The 19026-nt window shown below is 44.3% G+C and overlaps 1 protein-coding gene across 2 annotated transcripts in view; it reads left to right on the forward strand.

Moving 5' to 3' along the window:
• Nucleotides 1-19026, forward strand: part of glis1b (GLIS family zinc finger 1b) — a 68600-nt gene that overhangs the window by 26320 nt on the left and 23254 nt on the right. For both annotated transcript variants that reach the window (XM_084011866.1, XM_084011867.1), the window contains exon 4: nt 691-2209. In XM_084011866.1, coding sequence (XP_083867992.1) covers nt 691-2209 — 1519 coding nt within the window. The remainder of the gene's footprint in view (nt 1-690; nt 2210-19026) is intronic.

Raw genomic sequence — 19026 nt, forward strand, 5'->3', positions numbered from 1 at the left:
GATTCCTTCATGAGACAGCCGGGAGAAAAGAGAGCTCTTCTCACATCACTCAGGGGCTTTGGACAAAATCCATAATGAGCCAAATGACAGGAATGATTATGTAGGAGATCACAGCAACGCATGGAGAAATCTGACCTGGGTTCCCCATTCAGCGGGGCAAAGATTCCCACCATAATACACAGTATTGTAAACGGTGACCCTTCATGGGCTGCAATTATGCCACCAAAACAGGTGACTCCCTATTTATCCCCAATGTTGGGTTGGGTTTAACCCCTTTGTGTCATCAAAGCCTGTCAGATGGACACACTAGCCAGTGGCCTCTCGGTCTCAGTCGCCATCCATCCCCCCCCTCTCTATTCTTAGTCATAAATGCCCATTCATATCCTCTCCCTGCCAGGAGATCCTGTTCCATTTATTCATAAAAACACTCATCAGTGGTGGATACGACCCAGTGTCCAACATCACCTTATGTCAGTGATTCCTACCCATTGATGTTTGTTCCATAATGTCCCTTATGATGAATGAGATGGTTGAATATTTGAGGTCAGTGGGACATGATTTTTCTGTAAACTGAGAGAGTGATTGGAGGAGGAGGGCTAAGCAGGAGGCAGGATGAACCAGCCAGAATCTGTCATCAGCCTGTGAGCTAATCGCGCTCATATTCCTCTTTGTGTGTTTTTCATATTACAGATCCTCCTCTGCCTTCCAGAGGACCCTGCCGGGGGCCTCATCCAGCCTGGGCTGCAGCAGTGCCAACGGCCTCCCTTACCCAATCAAACAGGAGAACTCAATGGGCTACAAGATCTCCAACACCGGGATCCACGGCTCGTCTCCGGCCGGGTTTCAAAACTGTAGGACGGGCCAAGTCTTTGGAATGACGAGGGACGGGATAGTCGGAGGGCCGCGCGTTAGCAACAGCGGTGGTGGCGTGTGCACCATGAGCGGTGCTGTATCAGGAAACGCAGTGCAACCCTTTAATAATGAAGATGGCTCCTCCCCGCTGGCTTTGTCGCCGACTGGCTCTCGTCATTCAGCGCGGCTGCTCAGTCCTAGCAGTCTGAGGAGACGCTGCCTGTCCCTGGCCTCGCAGTCCACCGCCGCTGCCGGCAGCGTCGCCGCCACAGGTTGCCCGTCGGTTAACGCTTCCGAAGAGATCAATATCACCGCCATCATCTGCTCCTCCTCCCAGATGTCCATGGTTGCCTGCGTCAACGGTTTCCGCACTAACCTCTCGCCCAGCCACGCCAGCAGTGCCGGCTTCTCTTCCTCCTCCTCCTCCTCCTCCTCTTCTACATCCCCACCCTCTAACTCCTGCTCACGGGAAGCCCCCCAGAGGCCCCCGCCTCACGGCAGCCCCCAGCAGGCCACGCTACAGGAAAGCTGTCAGCTGTCCTCACCTGCCACCTGCCTGTTGTCCCTCTCCTCCTCCTCCTCCTCGTCCTCCTCGTCAGTGTCATCAGTGGAGCCAGAGCAGGGCCAAGGGCAGAGCCAGAGGCTGTGTGTGGAGCGGGGCTCCATGCTGCAGGGGCGTGGGGCTGGAGGAGCAGCCGGGGTAGGTGTGGGAGGAGGAGGCTCCGACGGGTTGGGGCTGCTGATGAGCGGGGCCCTAATGTCTGGGATGCTGCATTCGGAACCTGGAGCTGGGGCTCTCCTGGACGGGGGTCATAGATCAGGGGCTGCCCTCAAACAGGAGCCCCTGGATGACTTTTCTCCGAGCGAAGACGAACTCTTTCAGCACCACTATCATCATCACCACCATGTGAGTGGTCATAGCGGGCACCTTCGTCAGCCTCACCACTCCTCTCGCCCCGCTATGCCTCCGCCCTACCATCTGCACCAATATGTGGGGCCGAGTCCTGGAGGCGTTATGCACCACCAGAGCCAGCAAACGGCACCCACCTCTTCTCTGGGACTCAAACCGTCCTCTGGAGGCCCTCCTGGGTCTCACGCGGCCCTAGAGCGGGACGAAGTCGGAGGAGGAGCGCTGGTCGATAAGCAGGTATGTCGCTGGATTGACTGCAGTGCTGCGTACGAGCAGCAGGAGGAGCTTGTGAGGCACATTGAGAAAGTCCACATCGACCAGCGCAAAGGTGAGGACTTCACCTGTTTCTGGGCCGGCTGCATCCGCCGCTACAAGCCCTTCAACGCCCGCTACAAGCTGCTCATTCACATGAGAGTCCACTCGGGAGAGAAACCCAACAAGTGCATGGTGAGTCATCATAATCCTGTCAAATTATTCACCCAACACTTGCCAGACCCAAGAAACCCACACCTGTGGTCAGTCGTATACAACACATACATCCAGTAAATTGTTGTAAATCCCCTCATAGCCGGCTCTCTTACTCCTACTAATCTTTGCTTCTTTTTGAAAGTATGAGATTGTATTTATTGGTTTAATATGAGTTGAGCTTGTCCCATAATTGCAAGCATCTGTTAAAAATGTCTCTTTTTTTAGTTTGAATTAAGCACAAGCACATATTTCAAAGTAATACAGTCCCTCAAGATGATTTTCCTCAACAAGATACATGTCCATTGTGTCCAAAAACAAGACTGGACTTGCTTCACTGCTGATTACTTTTCAACAGAATCCTTTATTTTGTTTTGGTTGAGAAACTGTTATGATTGTAATTCCTATATTTTAGGTGGAACAGGTAAAAAAAAAAAAAAATCCTCTTCTGAAGATGTGAGCTGCTGTAAGAACAGCACTACCTCGTCAGTATAAATAGATTTGTGGTTGTATTCTTTACAGGTAAGGCTCCAATTCCACAAGTCAACACACTAATCAATGTCAAGCTGTCACTCCCCCACGTCCCTTAGCAAATGGAAAAAGCCCTCCAACCTTAAGAATGATTTAGTCCAAATACACAATTAGTCCACAATTTGTGTAGGGCGAAGCCATGTTTATTTTCACGAGCACTCTGTTTTCTGAGACGGGACTCAGATCATGAAAAGCCAACACATATGGTTAACATAACCAAACAATGCCTACACTTGATCCTTTTAAATGGGAGCTTTAAATGTTTAGCCGTCCCACAAGTATTAAGTGAGTTGGCTTGGTATCCAAGCCAAACATGAGGGGAAATGTAGTAGTCTGGAGAAGGGAGCCACAGTGGGATCGCCGGTAACATTTGCTAGTCTTGCTCAATTCACGGCTTCACCCAAGGCTCCTGACAGAAGTGGTCCTCTTCAAGTTCAGGAACCCATCCAAATCCTAATTATTGAAAAACCGAGGCTGCAATATTGCTACAGCACCTGTTTTATCTCCAGGCCTTTTTTTTTTTTCATAAAGGGAAAACCAATCCAGATCGTGTTTATTTTTCTGACTAACATTGGCTTGTAAAATTAGCTGAGATAGGGTCTGTTAATAGAAACTTGCATTCGACAGTTTTCTGCAGAGTTGGATAAGAAATCCACGTTGATTCGGACTAGTTCTGATACTTGTTAGTGCACATCTGAACTGAATGCTGATCAAAGCCAAAAAAAGACTGCTTTACGTCACTGGAGGGCATTAGTGTTTCTGCTTCCTTGGCTCAGCGTGAACCAAAAATTTGGAAGTAATTTGCTGGATTGTACGTTCCTCAGCTGTTAATTATGCTTTTAAGAGTGTGTTGTATAAAAAGGCTTTCGGTCGTTTTGTTGTTGTTGTTGCTCTTTGGAGGGTTTTTGTCTTCATCCCGAGGACTGTAGTCACATGTTGGTGACACAGCAAATGAACGCTGAGTAAATGTTTGTGTGTCTTTACACATTCATGTGTCACCGTGAAGGTGTGTGTATGAGTGTGTTTTTGGAGATGTTTACCACATGTGAGCGCTGGAACAATTCGGCTCAGTGTGGACGAGTCGCTGGATTCTGTCCGCGGACGTGAGGCGCCGTGGCCTAACCTCCCGATCACCCTCGCTTCAATCACCCCGACCATATTCACAGCGGTGCAGCAATGTGAAAATGGGGATATTGTTTCTCACAATAGGAAGTATTGATTCCATGTACAGTACGTTGGGTTGTAACACCCCAGCCTTTCTGACAGAACATAAACAGAAATGTGAAATGTTTTCAAGCTTGAATCAACACGTGTAATCAGCAGGGATTGAATGTATGTTGATCTGGGACTTCAGCAGATAAACTTGGAGGTTCAGAGAAAATAAACACACTGTGTGTATTTGTAACTCTGTTTGTATATAGTCCATATAGATGTATGTAAGTACATACTTATAGGAAACCTAGTGTGCGTTTGTAAGGGTATGTTAGCTCATGGTTTTTAGTTGTGTCCATCTGAAATCTTTATTTTTTTTGTGTGTGCTTTGTGGCCACTCACGCTGATGGCTTTTGTTTTTGTTGTGCTCATGCAATAGAGAAAGGCATTCAAGAATTTGAGCAATTCGTGTTGAGGAAGCAGATGAGACATTCTGTTTTTGGACCAAATGCTGTCGAAAAACCAGAGCTAATCCTTTTATTATCTTTCCAGCAGCAGATTCCAATGGGCGCCCATGAAACATCCAAACATAACACATCTCTCTCCTCGTTCTCCCTATCCCTCCCTCTCTCACCTTATATATAGTATCTCCTTTTCTACATACAGCTGCACAGCATTGGCTTCATGCTGTTTCTTGGCAGGAAAAAGTCATTATCACGAGTCGTACCCCGGCCCCTGCATGAGCCTGTCACAGTCTGGACCTGGCTAATATTTTAAGAACATTTTCAACAACAAAAAAAGGGTCAGTTGCCTCCTAATGTAGATGGCTGAGTTTGTGGCTCTTTAAAAAATCTGATACCTTTTTACAAAATATGTTTGGTTCCCTCTCCCGGCCAATTAAAGCTAGCCCTGGGCTGTTGAGCTGGGCAGGCGAGCACTGCAGGACACACGGCGAAGAGGAAACAACATAATCTCTATGCAATATCCTGTTGTGTTTCATGCCTAATTCGCTTGTTGTTTTAGTTTATTACATTTTTGTCCTGTGTCTGCATAAATATTAAAAATATATCCAGCAAGAGCAGCCCTGACATGGTCCCAGACTTTGATATTGTTCTGCTTTGTCAGAGGCAGGACCGGTGGATTTGAAGTGTCTGAAGACTGTGAGCTATGAAGCTAGAAGGTAAAATATCCTCCTAAACCACGAAGCTCTCTGTGTGGAAGGCAGAGAGCGAGTACAGCTCTTCTTTGAGTGTTTTGGGAGGAGGTAATGTAGTTGTTGGATAAAGGATTAAAGGCATTAAACACGATTCAGTGGTTTTGTTACACTGCTGTTTTAAGATGCACAACTTTAAAGTGAGAATCTTTGGAGAGAGTTGCAACGGTGGTGACAGTTTTGGCTTGGATAGAATAATAAGGCTTCATTAAAACTTTTATTTTTGCACCTGGCTGAGAAGGTATGCTTATTAAGTTTAACGTCAGTGAAGTAAGATGATCTTGGTGATTTATATCTCATTAAGTAAAAAGGTGAACATTATACAGCACGTCCACGGTAATTTAAGTATCACTTTTTTTTTGTTATTTAATTAGTTTCTCACTTCTTCCTCCAGGGTTCATACCATTAATGTGATGTAATTGACATATTATTTGAGAGAAAAAGAGAATTCTTCCATAAAAGGATAGATTCACATACTTTGGTGTTACTCATGTTAGAGCCAAAGGCAAGACAGAGAGCCACCCGCCCATTTATTAATGATAAAAAACAGCCAGCATTAGCTGCTTAATGGGACTCCGTCCAAACATACACATGTGCACACACACACACCATCACCAAAACACTCTCTGACACACTCAGTCAAACCACTTGTTGAAGGAAACCTGGATGCTGAGGCTCGCTGGAAAAAAACACAGATCATGGAATTTCCTCGTTTTTTTTTTTCACTGGTGTGAAACCAGCAAATATATGTTTAGATTTACTCGACTGATTTTTTAGAGGAGAGGGACAAAATCCCTCGGCAGCAGACGCTGAGACACATAGTGCCAAGATGGCGTGTGTTTTCAGGGTAAATGGACTCTTTTGTGAGCAATCAGCTCAGACCAGGAGATGAAACAGGGAGTGCCATTAGCTAATTAAAACTGGTGGTTCGGCACATGACCCGACTTTTCCCTCTGAATGCCGTGTGAAACCGGAGCCGTCTGGGCACTGGGTGCGGGTGGCGAGTGACGTTGATATTAATGTGTTCGTACCCGTATGAGCCTCTGACACTCTGCCCTGTCTGGACAGCTTAGAGGCCACAATCTCAGAGTCCAGCATCTGAACCATCAAAACCCAAAACTGCCTGTCGTGAAAACGTCTTGAGTTTCAATGAATCAACCTACTGACTAACCAATCACACACATAACTGTTGTCTCTGAAAAGGGTTTGCTTTTCAGGAACTAACAACAGAACATGTTAAATATTTTTAAATCATTCTCTGCAGCAGCGTTTCATTCCTCAGTTGATTTAAAGCAGATTAAAAACCTCCAGAATGGCGGTCACAAAAGCAACAACATGCAGACATTTAAGCTGACCCGAGGAACTCTGGCATCCACGTAAACCATCACAAATTACCAACACTAAATATTGTGGATCAGCCAGGCTAACTGGTTCCTCAAGCTGTGTGTTCACTCCCGTTTACTGTGAGAGGAGAGGTCTGTATATGCCTCATTGAAAGTAATCAGGGTCAATAGGCGAGAAAAGGCATTGATTTAGCATGTCAGGAGTAACTGAATGCTTCGGAAACAGAGCTCCCAAAGTCTGTCAAGTTGGCACAAATGCAAAGACTCAATCAGGTCCAAATAAAGACCTGGCGGAGATCAACTTCTAGCATTTTATCCGAAGGTCCCGCGCCTCTGCTATCCATTAAATCATTTCCAGAATTAACTTAGTCAGTCATTCCCCAGCCAAATGAGTTCATCAGGTAGCTAGATAGACTAATTGACTCCTACAAAGCCATAACCCCATCCTGTGGTCATCCTCTGTCTTCCTGTCAGGTCGGCTGTGCAGCTTGGCAGTCCGCTCATCATGCTAGTAGTAACACAACACTGTCCATATGTGATATTTGTATGATGAAACTGCTGGCGGAGCGCCTCTGCGACTGATGTTTTGGCATACGAATGAAAGCCCTGGATAGATGGATCTTGCTTGTTTTCCTTGTCGAGTGGGCCCGGCCAACTTCTTGTCAGGCCAAAAAAAGTTTTCCAGTCAATATTTTGCAGTAATGTAGCCCAGCGCTCCTCTCGTTCTCCTCCTCTATCTATCATTCAAATCTGAATTTAGGGCCATTCTTGTTTTGTTCCAGCTTAATTGTTTCTTTTTAAAAAAAGTTGTTTTTAACTCTGTCAACGTTTAGTCACTCTCTCTTTCTCAGCCTGTATGATGCCTGTCAACAGGTTTTTAGTATATTTTCATTGGAGTGACACGATAAGAGTTAAGTATTTTCATTCTGTGCATAGTTACATATTGCTGAAGACATCTTGTGCCAAAATGTGTCTATAGTTGGCATGTCGACAACTGCACGTCTGGAACTGCTGGTGCAGGAGTTGTGCAACTGAATTGTAATTATCAATCACAATTTGCTACAACAAAAAAATGTTAATAGCAGTTTAACTTTTGGCCTCATGAATTTAGTTGGGATCAAGCTACCGAGGAACAAACTGGAACACTAATGCACACACATTATGGACACCAATCTAAGGACACAAGCTTTTCACCAGTATGCGATGGCTGGGGTGCTTTTAGAAATACATACAATATTGGTATAACATGCACAATGTTGGTGGAGTATTTCTTTAAAATATTGCACATTGCTACAATGTGCTCCAGCTATAAGAGGTCTACAGCTACCTTGCCTTAAACCTCCTAACCAGGTATCAAAGCATGCAGGATTTACTGCATGTGATAGACTCTAATTGCATTTGTCTGGAATGCAATATTTTGAGTTTCCCCATTTCCTCAACATTTAATCACGCTCTGGTATCGGAAACCTGAAGACCCAGGGCTGGGGCTGGTTATACGCTGCACAGGGATTGTGTCATAATTGTGTCCCATCCAAAACTTAATCAGTTTAACCTCTCTACTGAGCCAGATCAGTTTACTAATACATTGGATAGAAGAAGTAGGGGCGGGTGTTCGGGGTCTCCGTCGTGTTCAGGGGGTTGCTACGGGGATGCAAACCCCAATTAAGCAGAGGGAGGACAGATGGAGAAGAGCTGTGGGATTCCCCTCTTAGGTCATGAGCCTTGTTAGGCACCCTTCTAGACTTTTAATTGTGGTGAATTTGAAATGCAGAACAGATCATTTGCCTCCACAAGGCTCTAAACTTAGCAACGGTTGAGCCAGCAGCTCGCAGCTAACCATGCTAACAGGGCTAACCATGCTAACAGGGCTAACGGTGTTTACCTGAGGGGCTACCGTGACATCGCCGTTGATGGCGTTAATGGCATTACTGGCTGTAACTGGTGTATGAGCGCATGCAGAGCTCCAGCCAACACTCCCGTGAGGCTCGGCTGATGTAAAGAAAGCACAGAGAATCTCCGATTATAACACACACAGAGGGAGAGCAACGTCGTTCTCTGCTCAGGTAGACATTACTCTGCTATATATTGACATTGCATGTAGTTGTTTGCTGCTCAGCACTCATGCTGTTTGACTGTATTCCATCACGGCTCATTGCACTGCGGAGGTGCGCTCTGTTTCTTTTACTGCAGTCAAACAGATTATTACAGTATATTTGTGGAATTTTAGGCAACTTTATTGGTATAGCACCTTTCATACACAAGGAAGACTCAAAGTGCTTCACATCATAACATGTCATACAATAAAGTGAAAAAATGTTATTAAAAGAAAATAAAGGCAAAATTAAAATGCATTACAGAAAGACAAAGAGAATAAAAACATATTTGCAATAAAATGGACGATAAAAAAACAGTGCAGACGTTAGAGATTTAGCATAAAGCTAAGGTGAACATTACATTTTTACATAGTTTTATGGTACAAAGACATAAAAGGTCGTTTGTCCTCTGAGACTAGCATCCTCTCCCACTCCTCACATTCACACACTGGCCTTGTTTTATTTGTGCCACAGCAGCCACTCTGCAAACATACCTACCAAACTGGTCAGTTGGTGGTGTGTGTGTGTGTGTGTGTGTTGAAGAAGGGGTAAATATCTGAAACCATCTCCATGTTTGTTTTTGTTTTTTGCTGACTTGTCAGTGTGGCAGAGTTCACATCACAGAACCAAGTCCAGACCCCGGACTACCCACGACCGCCTTCACATTGGCCACAGAACAAGCAAACAAGAAGAACATTTATACACACCGGGACCACTTCTGCCTCAGGGCCACACCACAACCCAAGACGACAGTATCCCTCCACCCAGCCAGACCCACACCGCATCACACCAGACAAGGCTAGACCTGCAGCTAATATATATATAAGTTGCTACCGTGCAAAATAAACAGTGAGAGAAGTATGGATAAATTATGGAGCGAAAGACGTGTTTACGTTTAGGGTGTCAAGTTTAAATTATGCACTGCGGTGTTTTGTGGTTCGAGTGCCGGCTTTAATTTGAATGTTTGAGAAAAGAAGTGAAGGCTGGAAGAAACGGAGCCAGACAGGCAATTCAGCTCCACTGATGTCATCTCCAAAAACGACACTTTTGCCCAGAATTCATCACAAGGCATTATGCATGACAAGTGATTTGGTATGCACTGAATGCGGAGCATTTTTTAAGCGTTAGCACAGCCGTTGCACACACACACACACACACACACACACACACACACACACACACACACACACACACACGTGTTTGTTACGAGTTGACCAAACATTTCAAGCCAAGACTTGTGTGTTTACACTCGAGTGTGTTTTCAGATGCCCACCAGACTGTGAGAGGGCGAAATGGAAAGATCCAAGCAGAATATTGAGGCGTGGATTTTGGCATTAAATGGCACATAGATCAAAACAGTGAGTGTTTACCAAAACCACATCTACTATAATGATTGATAATGAGAGAAGGGAGGGGTGTGGCTTGAGTGAGTCAGAGAAACAGGACCAAAACTCTCTTGCAGTGGGACATATAAGGACACGATACACAGAATGATCCAATTTCGTATTACCATATCTGATGTTTGTGTGACCCAGCAGAGCTGGAACTACAAAGACTGATGTTTAAGTTGGGATTTACCTCTCCCCCATAGAGGTTTACGCCCCCAGTGAGCTCATAACTGTCTCCAGAAAGAAGCTCTCTCGCTTTCTGTTCACTTCTTCAAAAAAACATCTGTTTCACATTCAGTCAAGTTCAGCTTTGGAATTGGTTTAAAATCAATGTAAAAAGGTTTATGCAGGGTTTAGAACCAGATTGGTTCAGTTATTTGGGCAGAATTACAGTAGAAGTAAGAAGCCTTTAAGTCATAGCATATCCTTTTGTTTTTGCTCCGGGCTTCCTGTTTCTCATGACGGCGATCATTCATACTGTGTCATGTACGGTAGCAGCTGTCCTTTAGATCGCACTGCATCCTCGTCAGCATGCCAGTTTTATTCTGAAAGGAAGGAAGCCAAGACATTCGGTTGAAATGCTGTATTAACGTGTCCACACTCTAACTGGCAACATTTGTGAGTTCTGGGCTGGGACTAACGGCGAACATAAGCGCACGTCCGATGATAAATGTGAAGGAAATATTCCATGAATATGATAACGTTTACCGAAGAATACCAGTGGGCCGCAGGATTTTTTGGCGGGTTGGTCGAGTCGTATTTGCACAGGAATGGGGAGTGGTTTATACTCTATTGTATGTTCTTATAGGACAGTGAGCACAGGCGTGTTAGTGTGGACTGAAATATTGAATATGAATAGAGAACCATATTCTAAAACGTGGTGAATTGATTTATTGCTCGCTGAGAACGCCCGAGGCATGATTTGACGTGACACACTGAATATCTAGCGCAGCCTGATTATATTGCAACCAGCCATATCCACATAAATGGAACCTTGGCTTTCTGAGCAGTGAACACATCTAATGTAGGGGCACCGTTGCACCACATTTCTTGGGCAGCTGCTTTCTTCTTCTTTTTTTTTACCCAGAAAGCTTTGTGGTCTGGTTCCATTCCAGATCGTTGCATAAACGCACTCCCCTCCACCCTGAGTCCTTAGGCTAGTGTTGATCACGATGCCATCTTGACCTATTGTTTAATTTTGCTGGCATGTTTTCTGTCTGAACACTATAGTGCTTCTGGCATCAAGGTATTTGGCTTGGCAACTCACGGGGCTTCTGCAGTGTTTATTTGTTGTCACGTCAGAGTTATAGAGTCGCCCAGTGTATGCTACAGTAGGGCTTTAGACAGCTGTGTCAACTTCTGCCTTGTGTGGACAATGAATGGTTTGCCAAAAAGGGAGAAGGGCTTTTATTTCTTTACCCAACAAGTCTCTATGATACCTTCATACTGTGGTATTCGGGATGCCAGGTTAAAGGACGTCCACCATAACATATGAAGTCACAAAATGACAATGCAACAGAGAAAATGTGTTTGCATTTAGTTGGAAGTATTATCATGAAATATTCTCTTCGACCAAGAATCCAGATCATCCAAAAACACATTTTGCACCATAAGAAACCAGCTACTGGTAATGCACTTTGGTTCTGGGTTGATACTGTGTTTCAGTGATGGATTCTTTTTCTGTTCTTTTTAATGCATTTCTGGTTAATGTCAGGAGTTGTTGTCAGAGAAAGGGCATCTTTCCAGACCTGTGGCAATGTCCAAAGAGTTCTCCATCGCCAGCAGCCTCAAAATGAAATGCAATCACAAGACATATTACTTTTTGAGTACGTAATGTGACTCTTTCTTCATGTTTGGACAATTTTCACTCCGGCCAATTAAGGACATTACAGTAGAAGTCAAGGCAGGTTAAAGTAAAGAGCTCTTTCCATTCTTGTGAATTAGAGTGGACAGTAGGTAAATATGCCTCGTGTACAGCTGAAAGCATATTTTAACTTTTTAATCAAATGCATACCCGGATACAAAAGTTCCAGGACTGGACAAACTGAGAGGCAAAGTCAGAGAATGTATGATGGTGACGATCCAATAAAAAGTTCCCTTCAGATCACAGGCCTATCATCATATTTGTCTAATAGCCCAACAAAAGAGAGATAATGTGGATCAATTAAATATAGGGTTTTTGTCATGACTGGCTGCTGCTGAATCGGTGTCTATCATCCCCCAATAGCAGCGATATGAAGTGGAGTCATGGTGCACGTTGGGGTATATAACACCCCATTGTAGGCCTGTAGCAAGAGGAGCTTATTGGCAGAGGGGGTAAAGGAGAGACAGAAAGAGAAAGCGCTTGTGAGAATGGAGGCAGGTGTGAGTGAAAGGTGCTGGACAGATTGAAACCCGGGTGTCAGAGGACGCCGTAGCTCATGGGCCCGTCAAACAGGATCCTGCATTGACTGCCAGTAACATCAGTCCAGGCGCCGCCTCAGAACACAGATCATGTTGAGGATTTTCATTGCGTAACCCCCAGTCTGTCTTTTTCATGGCGGGTTCGGATTTCGTGCATGGGTTTATAATTAATGCCTTGATGGTTACTAATGGCTGTGGCACTGGAAGCTTTGTATTGCACTCTAATTAGCCATTATAAATCGTTAGGATTGGTTTGTGAGAATAAACTGAACAAGACAAAGTGGGGTGACTCTTTTTGGAAGCCTTTCGCTGAATAGGAGGACATCGGATCATGTGTCTCCTGGCTAAAGTCAACATCCCAAATCCCTCTCATATCCACTTTTATATAGCCAATATTCAACCCTTTCTGTCCAATAAATCTCCTCATATTTCATTTTATTTTTGCAAAGGAAAAAAGAGAAGCACAGGGTAAAACCGATGACCCCAATCTTACTACGATACACTTCTAGAGCGTTACATTCACAATAATGTGGAACAAGGTTGAATTAAAAAAAAGAAACAAACACTAAATTTGTCACTTAATAGTTTACTTTGCTCAAGTAAATAATAATACTACTAATACTAATACTACTAATGCTTGAATGAACCATGAAATTGTGTCAAAAACCTATTTCATTGTTTAGTTTTGCCTAGTGGTGCAAGGCTTAATGTAAATGTAAATCTACTTTATTTATATAGACCTTTACAACAACCTTTCGGTTCACCAAAGTGCTTTACAGCCAAAAATAAGAATAAAATAAAAGCAATTAAAAACAATTACAAACAATGAAATACAGTCAAATCAAAGATAGGCTAAAATAAGATAAAAATAAAAGACAGAACAGAAAAAAAACATTAAAATCATATCAATCAGCCAAGTCCCTCTAAATTTTAAGTATTTGTATAACTACTTACATATAGGACATTAACATAAAAAGAGAGTATTGACATTTTATTTTATCTTGAGGAATGAAATGACTAACTTGTTTCTCCTTGGGTGCTATAAGACTGTATAAACTCGACAGGATCTGAATGTCTTGCCTAATTAATCATGAAATTGAATTGTAAACTTATCCCGGGGCTGCTCGGGAAAAGAAAAGCTCTTTTTTTCACTCCTGTCATGTACCAGGGGCCAAATATCTTGTAAACACTACAGTCCAGTCATGTTTGAATAGAGCCATTATGGAGACCCACAGTATGTGCAGATGCCAAAAACCTATTCCGATAGTTGTCAGACACACGAAGCCAGCAATGTGACAGATTCCACGTCTGAAATGGGCTTAAAAGCAGCAGTTGTGCAATCGGCATGTGTAGTTGTGGTCGAGGTCTCGCTGAGAAGCACTGATGTGGATCAGCGATGGGATCCGGTGTTTGTAACAAACAGCCAACGTGAGCCTTTTGCCAGTAGGAACGTTGTATATGTTGAAGCAGCAGAGGGATCACGCTGGAAGTCTGTTTGGCTCTCTGCTAACGCTGCATGATAACACACAAGATGTATCCTTTCCCCCTGTCAGTCCGCTTCATCTCTCCGAGAACGTGACCCTGTTTTCCTTTTCCCCCCCTCAACCGAGTGAACCAGTAAACCCCAGGCTGCCCGTTTTAAGAGGAAATCACATCTTAGCTCTCTAATCTGATGCAGGACTGCAGAGCTGGTAGACATTTGAATGAAGGCCTCTGAATCACTGCAGGTTAAGTGCTTCCATGAAGCCTCGCCATGTTGTTGTGCAGGCAGGCTCACACTGTGCCAGGCCTCCACCGCAGGAACAGGGCTTCAGATCCATCACGGCACTTCCTCCTCAATCTCCAGCAAACAGTGTGCGAGAGGACCAGCTGGGCCGGCTTATTATGTGAGCAGCCTCATTTAGTCATCATATGAACGCTTCCTGTTGTACCATCCACATCGTTTTTAATCTGGCCCCCAAACTATTCGGGCGTGAGTGCAAAATGGCTGTTAACAACAATTTCTCTAGTCATTTACATGACTACTTCCTCCCGACAATTTGATCTGCTGGCTTGTTTGTTCGCATCTGGACAACACTCCCCTCGCTTTTGGTCATTTGCAGTGTGCACTCATATCTCACCATCCATAAATCAATGCTTCCCAGATAGTGAGAAGAGAAAATAAACTATGTTTAAAGGCGAAACCAAGCATTCTCATCTCTGAGAAAAAGAAGAAGGGGGGTCCACCGCTATCTTTCATTCAAATTAAATCCCCATTTGCGACAGACGAGGCCGGGTGCTAAAAGGGTCCCGCTCCACAGTGGAAATGATATGTGTAAACTATGTAATGTGAATGTTTTAGCCTGGCTGTGTTTAATTTCGTATCCTGACGAAGCGCATGAGAAACCTGCCTCTCCTTAGCTGTCTCGTTGAATCATATGGATATAATTTCATCCATTTACGTTTTTCTGCTCTTTGCTGTGGTTGCCACAGGGCATTTGCAAGCAGGCAGATTAAATGCACATGTTCCTCCCCTCCGCGGCCGGGCCACTCTGCTCCACAGGCTCCCCTCCGAACAGATCCTGAAGTGTTGGTGGTTTTCCTCGTTGGTCAGGGCAGAGAAAGACACCTTGTGATAAACCAACTAATTCCCCCAAACCCTCGTTTTCATACTTATAAAGTTATACAGGCTGCCTTTGAGCAGTGGCCTGGATGGATTAGGCAAATCAAATCACATCGGAGGATTGGTGGAGTCTTTTAGACTGTGAGAACCTTTTCTTCCTCTGAACATGAGTAATCGTGAATGTCATGCTATTTAGCAGCCAAATAGTTGAATCTCCCCATCATTAGTCACTGGCCTGAGCCGGAGAGATATATTAGAGTTGAAGGAGATTCCCTTGCATCTATAGCAACCCCAGAAAAGCTTGAATGCTGGGTGGGGGTGACCTTGGCTGCTCAGATATGTCTTTTCCAGAGAGAAGAACCTCTACCTTACCTCTGATTCTCTCCTCTCCACATGTCTCTTCATATGCCGTTCATTCTAGTTTTTAATCAAATGCCTGCCCTTCCATGTCAGCAGGCATATTTCCTCCCGACACCCCTCCATAACGGCTGGTTTGTTTCCATCATCCAGAGCTCCTGCAGGTTGCTAATGAGCCGCCGCATGTGAGGGGAGAGCGGCACACTGCCGCCTTTTAGCCCCGACACTGTTTGGCCTTTTTTGCCTGCCAGTCAGGAGTCATTTCCCATGAAGGCCTCAGAGCCGCTCTACGTCCACTAGCCCGCATGCTGGGCCCATAATCTGTCTGTTGTGATCAGCTGCCTGTCCACCTTTTTTCAAGCCGCTCTCGCCCCCTTCAGCCATGTCAAGACCCCGCTGTCATCCCGAATGTTTACCGAGCTACTGAACCCCCTACTCAAGAGTGAGACGGTGTCGAACAGGCTTCAAAACGCTGCCAGCGCCGCTCCACTCGGGCGGCGATCTGCCGGTTCACCTCAGACGAAGGTTTCAGAGAGGAAAACTAAACATGTGCAAAGCAATTAATGTGATTAGCCCTGTCTAAACTGTTTTCATAGATAATATAAATCAATCCCGTGTCCTGTGCCTCAGCTACCACAGCTCCGTGTTTACACCACTTTAACCTGTGTGTTCATTTCTTTCTAAACAGTTTGGTGGACTATATAGGGAACTGACTGACATGCTGCTTTTTTAACAAGCAGATATGATTTCTAAAGGTTTTTTATCATCATTATATTTTCACTTTCACTTTTGTTTGGACTCAAACCCATAACCAAGGATGCATCATTGCCAGGTCACGTTTTTAGACACATCAGTACCGTTAAACACTTTCCTTCAATAAGAGAAACTGGATTTAACTGGCGGCACTTCATGCCCCAAATACCCAAACAGAAGTAGGTTTTTGTCTATGAGCTCACTGAAATAAGTCATTTTCACCATCAGATTGGCCATGCTAAAACCTCTTACCGTAGCATAAAACCTTTCCTGCAGGGTTCTGGGTAATGTTCATGCGTATGCCTGTTGGTTTCCCAGCAAGTAAGAAAAGCTCAGCCGTCTCCCTGCTAGTCCAGCTTCCAGAGTAATAATACGCTCGACACGATTAACACGCTTTTCTCCACGGGCCCGTAACTATAATTTAGCCTCAAATTTGTATTGCGGAAAAGAAAGCAATGAAAGAGTGATTTTTCCCCCTTATACATAAATACACACATTTGGCACGTCAATAATAGCCGTGTTTGTTTTCCAAACTCAAACGCTCGGCGCCGCGTTTCAGCAGTCAGCATGGATCACGTCTGTCATGACCGGTACGCCGTGTGGACGTTCCTCTGCACGGAGATTTTTATTAAACTTTCCCACCCTCGCTGCGTCTCTCGTTTCCATCCGAAACATTCGATTGGCTCGACTTCAGAATAATATATCTCCGCCTGAACAACACGCTGTGAACTCTTAAAGACGTTTTACGTGATTGGTTGCTGAAGCCTGGACAGATTGTGTCTGCGTTGAGGAATCCGGGGTGAAATGTTTCATTCAGACTACATTCCAGTCCTGCTTGTGATCGTTGTGACTTCTGCATTGCTGCCTTTTTTAATGCATTTCTCTTCTCAAATCATAGCTAATTAACCCTTGTCTTGTAAACAGGGTGAATTGAAACTAGTGGTGGGTGAAAATATCGATACGGCAATATATCGCAATACTTTGTCGCCCAATACAATATCGAATTTTCAACTCCAAAGATCGATTAAAAAAAAAAAAGATTGATGTTTAGACGCGTTTTGAATGCAGTACTTTATCCTTTTTCATTTTATTTTCAATATTTATTCCAGTGAATTTCATGGGAATAAATAAAATGGAGAGGCTGTTTTGAATAAAATAGTTTTGACTCAATTTGTCAATATCATCTGATGTACATATACAGGTTCTTTTGTTTTCATCTATATTTATATCGCAATATTGTGATATTGTGATACGTATCGTATCGTGACCGAAGTATCGTGATACGTATCGTGAGGTTCTTGCCAATACTCACCCCTAATTAAAACCCATTTTTAATTAGATAACAAAGTATCAAAAACGTGTTTTATATGAATACTGATGATGCTTTTACTGATACTGAGGCTTTTTGGCTCTCAGGCTTCAAGGATACCCACCTGGATGGGGTGATGCCATTTAAAGCTTTGTTCTCGCCGTGAGCTATTAATAAGATCACGTGTTTTGGTGCACATATGCAGTTTTGTTTTCAGTCCTTCTCAGATTAAATTGTTCGGTTTTAGATGTTGAAAGGAGGGTTTTGTTGTCTCAAAGGTTTCACAAACTTCCGGAGCTGTGCAACGATAATCGGGCAGATTAAGACTCTCTTTCTGATCCACACGAGGACATACAGCCACAGATCAGCCCCGTCACCCAACACGACTCCACCATGACTGGCTTAGGTTTCGCCGATATTAAATGGAGCCTCGGTGAATAGAAGGCCCTGCCTGCGTTGTGTGAGTGAATGAAGGAGACCAGGGATGAGTACTGAGCCTCGGTGAAGCTGAAGGCCTATTAGAAGAATGGTGTCACTCTCTCCTTAGCCGTAACCTGACCTGCTGTCAGCGGCCTTCACTAAAGGTCAGGCTACAATGGACAGTAGCGACCACAGCGCCTCCGCAACAGTTTGACAGCGAAGTGGCGTTAGCTTAGCCCTTTTGCAAGAAATTGGTTTTGGGTAAGATTTAAGAGTGGGGGAAGCATTTATTTTAGAGGACATTGTGTGACATTTAAGGGCACCATGTCTTTCTCTGAGTGACTGAATCCTGTTTTCCATGTTTTGAATCTCATACTTAGGAGTTTGACATAGAATGAGTAAAGCTGATGTTTAATCCTATTTAATTTGTGTGTGAGTTAATCACGTGGAGATGCAAACAGGAATGCACAAACGTTTAGTTCTTCTGGTCGCTAATAGTTGCTTTAATTTACTTAATTTACAAGCCATGCATCCAAAGTCCTTATAGGGTGAAGTCGCTGTAAAGAAGAAGGACGCTAACATGATCTGTGACAGTCGAAGTATATCCATGTTCAAGTGCTGCTGAACACCTTAATGAACTTAACCCTCTGTAGAGGTAACATTGAGCTATGCTTCCTATACACCCATACACTGTGTGACTCTTTACACAGCAGCCCCTGTGGGGGGTCTTGACATGGACCGCCTCGTCAGCCAATCAGCCGTGTTCTCTGTTTTAAGAGCAGGAGTGGACACGCGAGACGCCTCATGAATCATTCACGTGTTAACAAATCTGTGGTGTTCATTGGCTGAGTGGTTTGGATCAAATGGGCCACGCTGGGTCGGATATGAGCCTGTTTACAGTCACTGTCACCTGTCAGTCGAACGCACTATACACAGCACAACACTTATCTCATGCTATGCATTACAGCCCATTAACCGCCGCCGTACGGCACACTCCAGTTTCCCCTGCAATTTAGACGCGGCGGCGGCCTCGAGGCAGGTGAACTGTCACGCACGCAGCCGTCTTTCAAGTTCATGTGGCTTTCAAACAAAAGGTCCCGGGATCGGCTACGTAACTCAAGAGCCATGGAAAAAATGCTCAGGATTATACCACCCGTGTTCTGAAGCATCTCTCACTTTTCCATAGCTGGTGATGAATATGTGGTGTAGAGTGAACTCCTCCAGCTGTGGGAATG

Source organism: Eutrigla gurnardus (assembly GCF_963514095.1).
Source record: "Eutrigla gurnardus genome assembly, chromosome: 6".
NCBI lineage: Eukaryota > Metazoa > Chordata > Actinopteri > Perciformes > Triglidae > Eutrigla > Eutrigla gurnardus.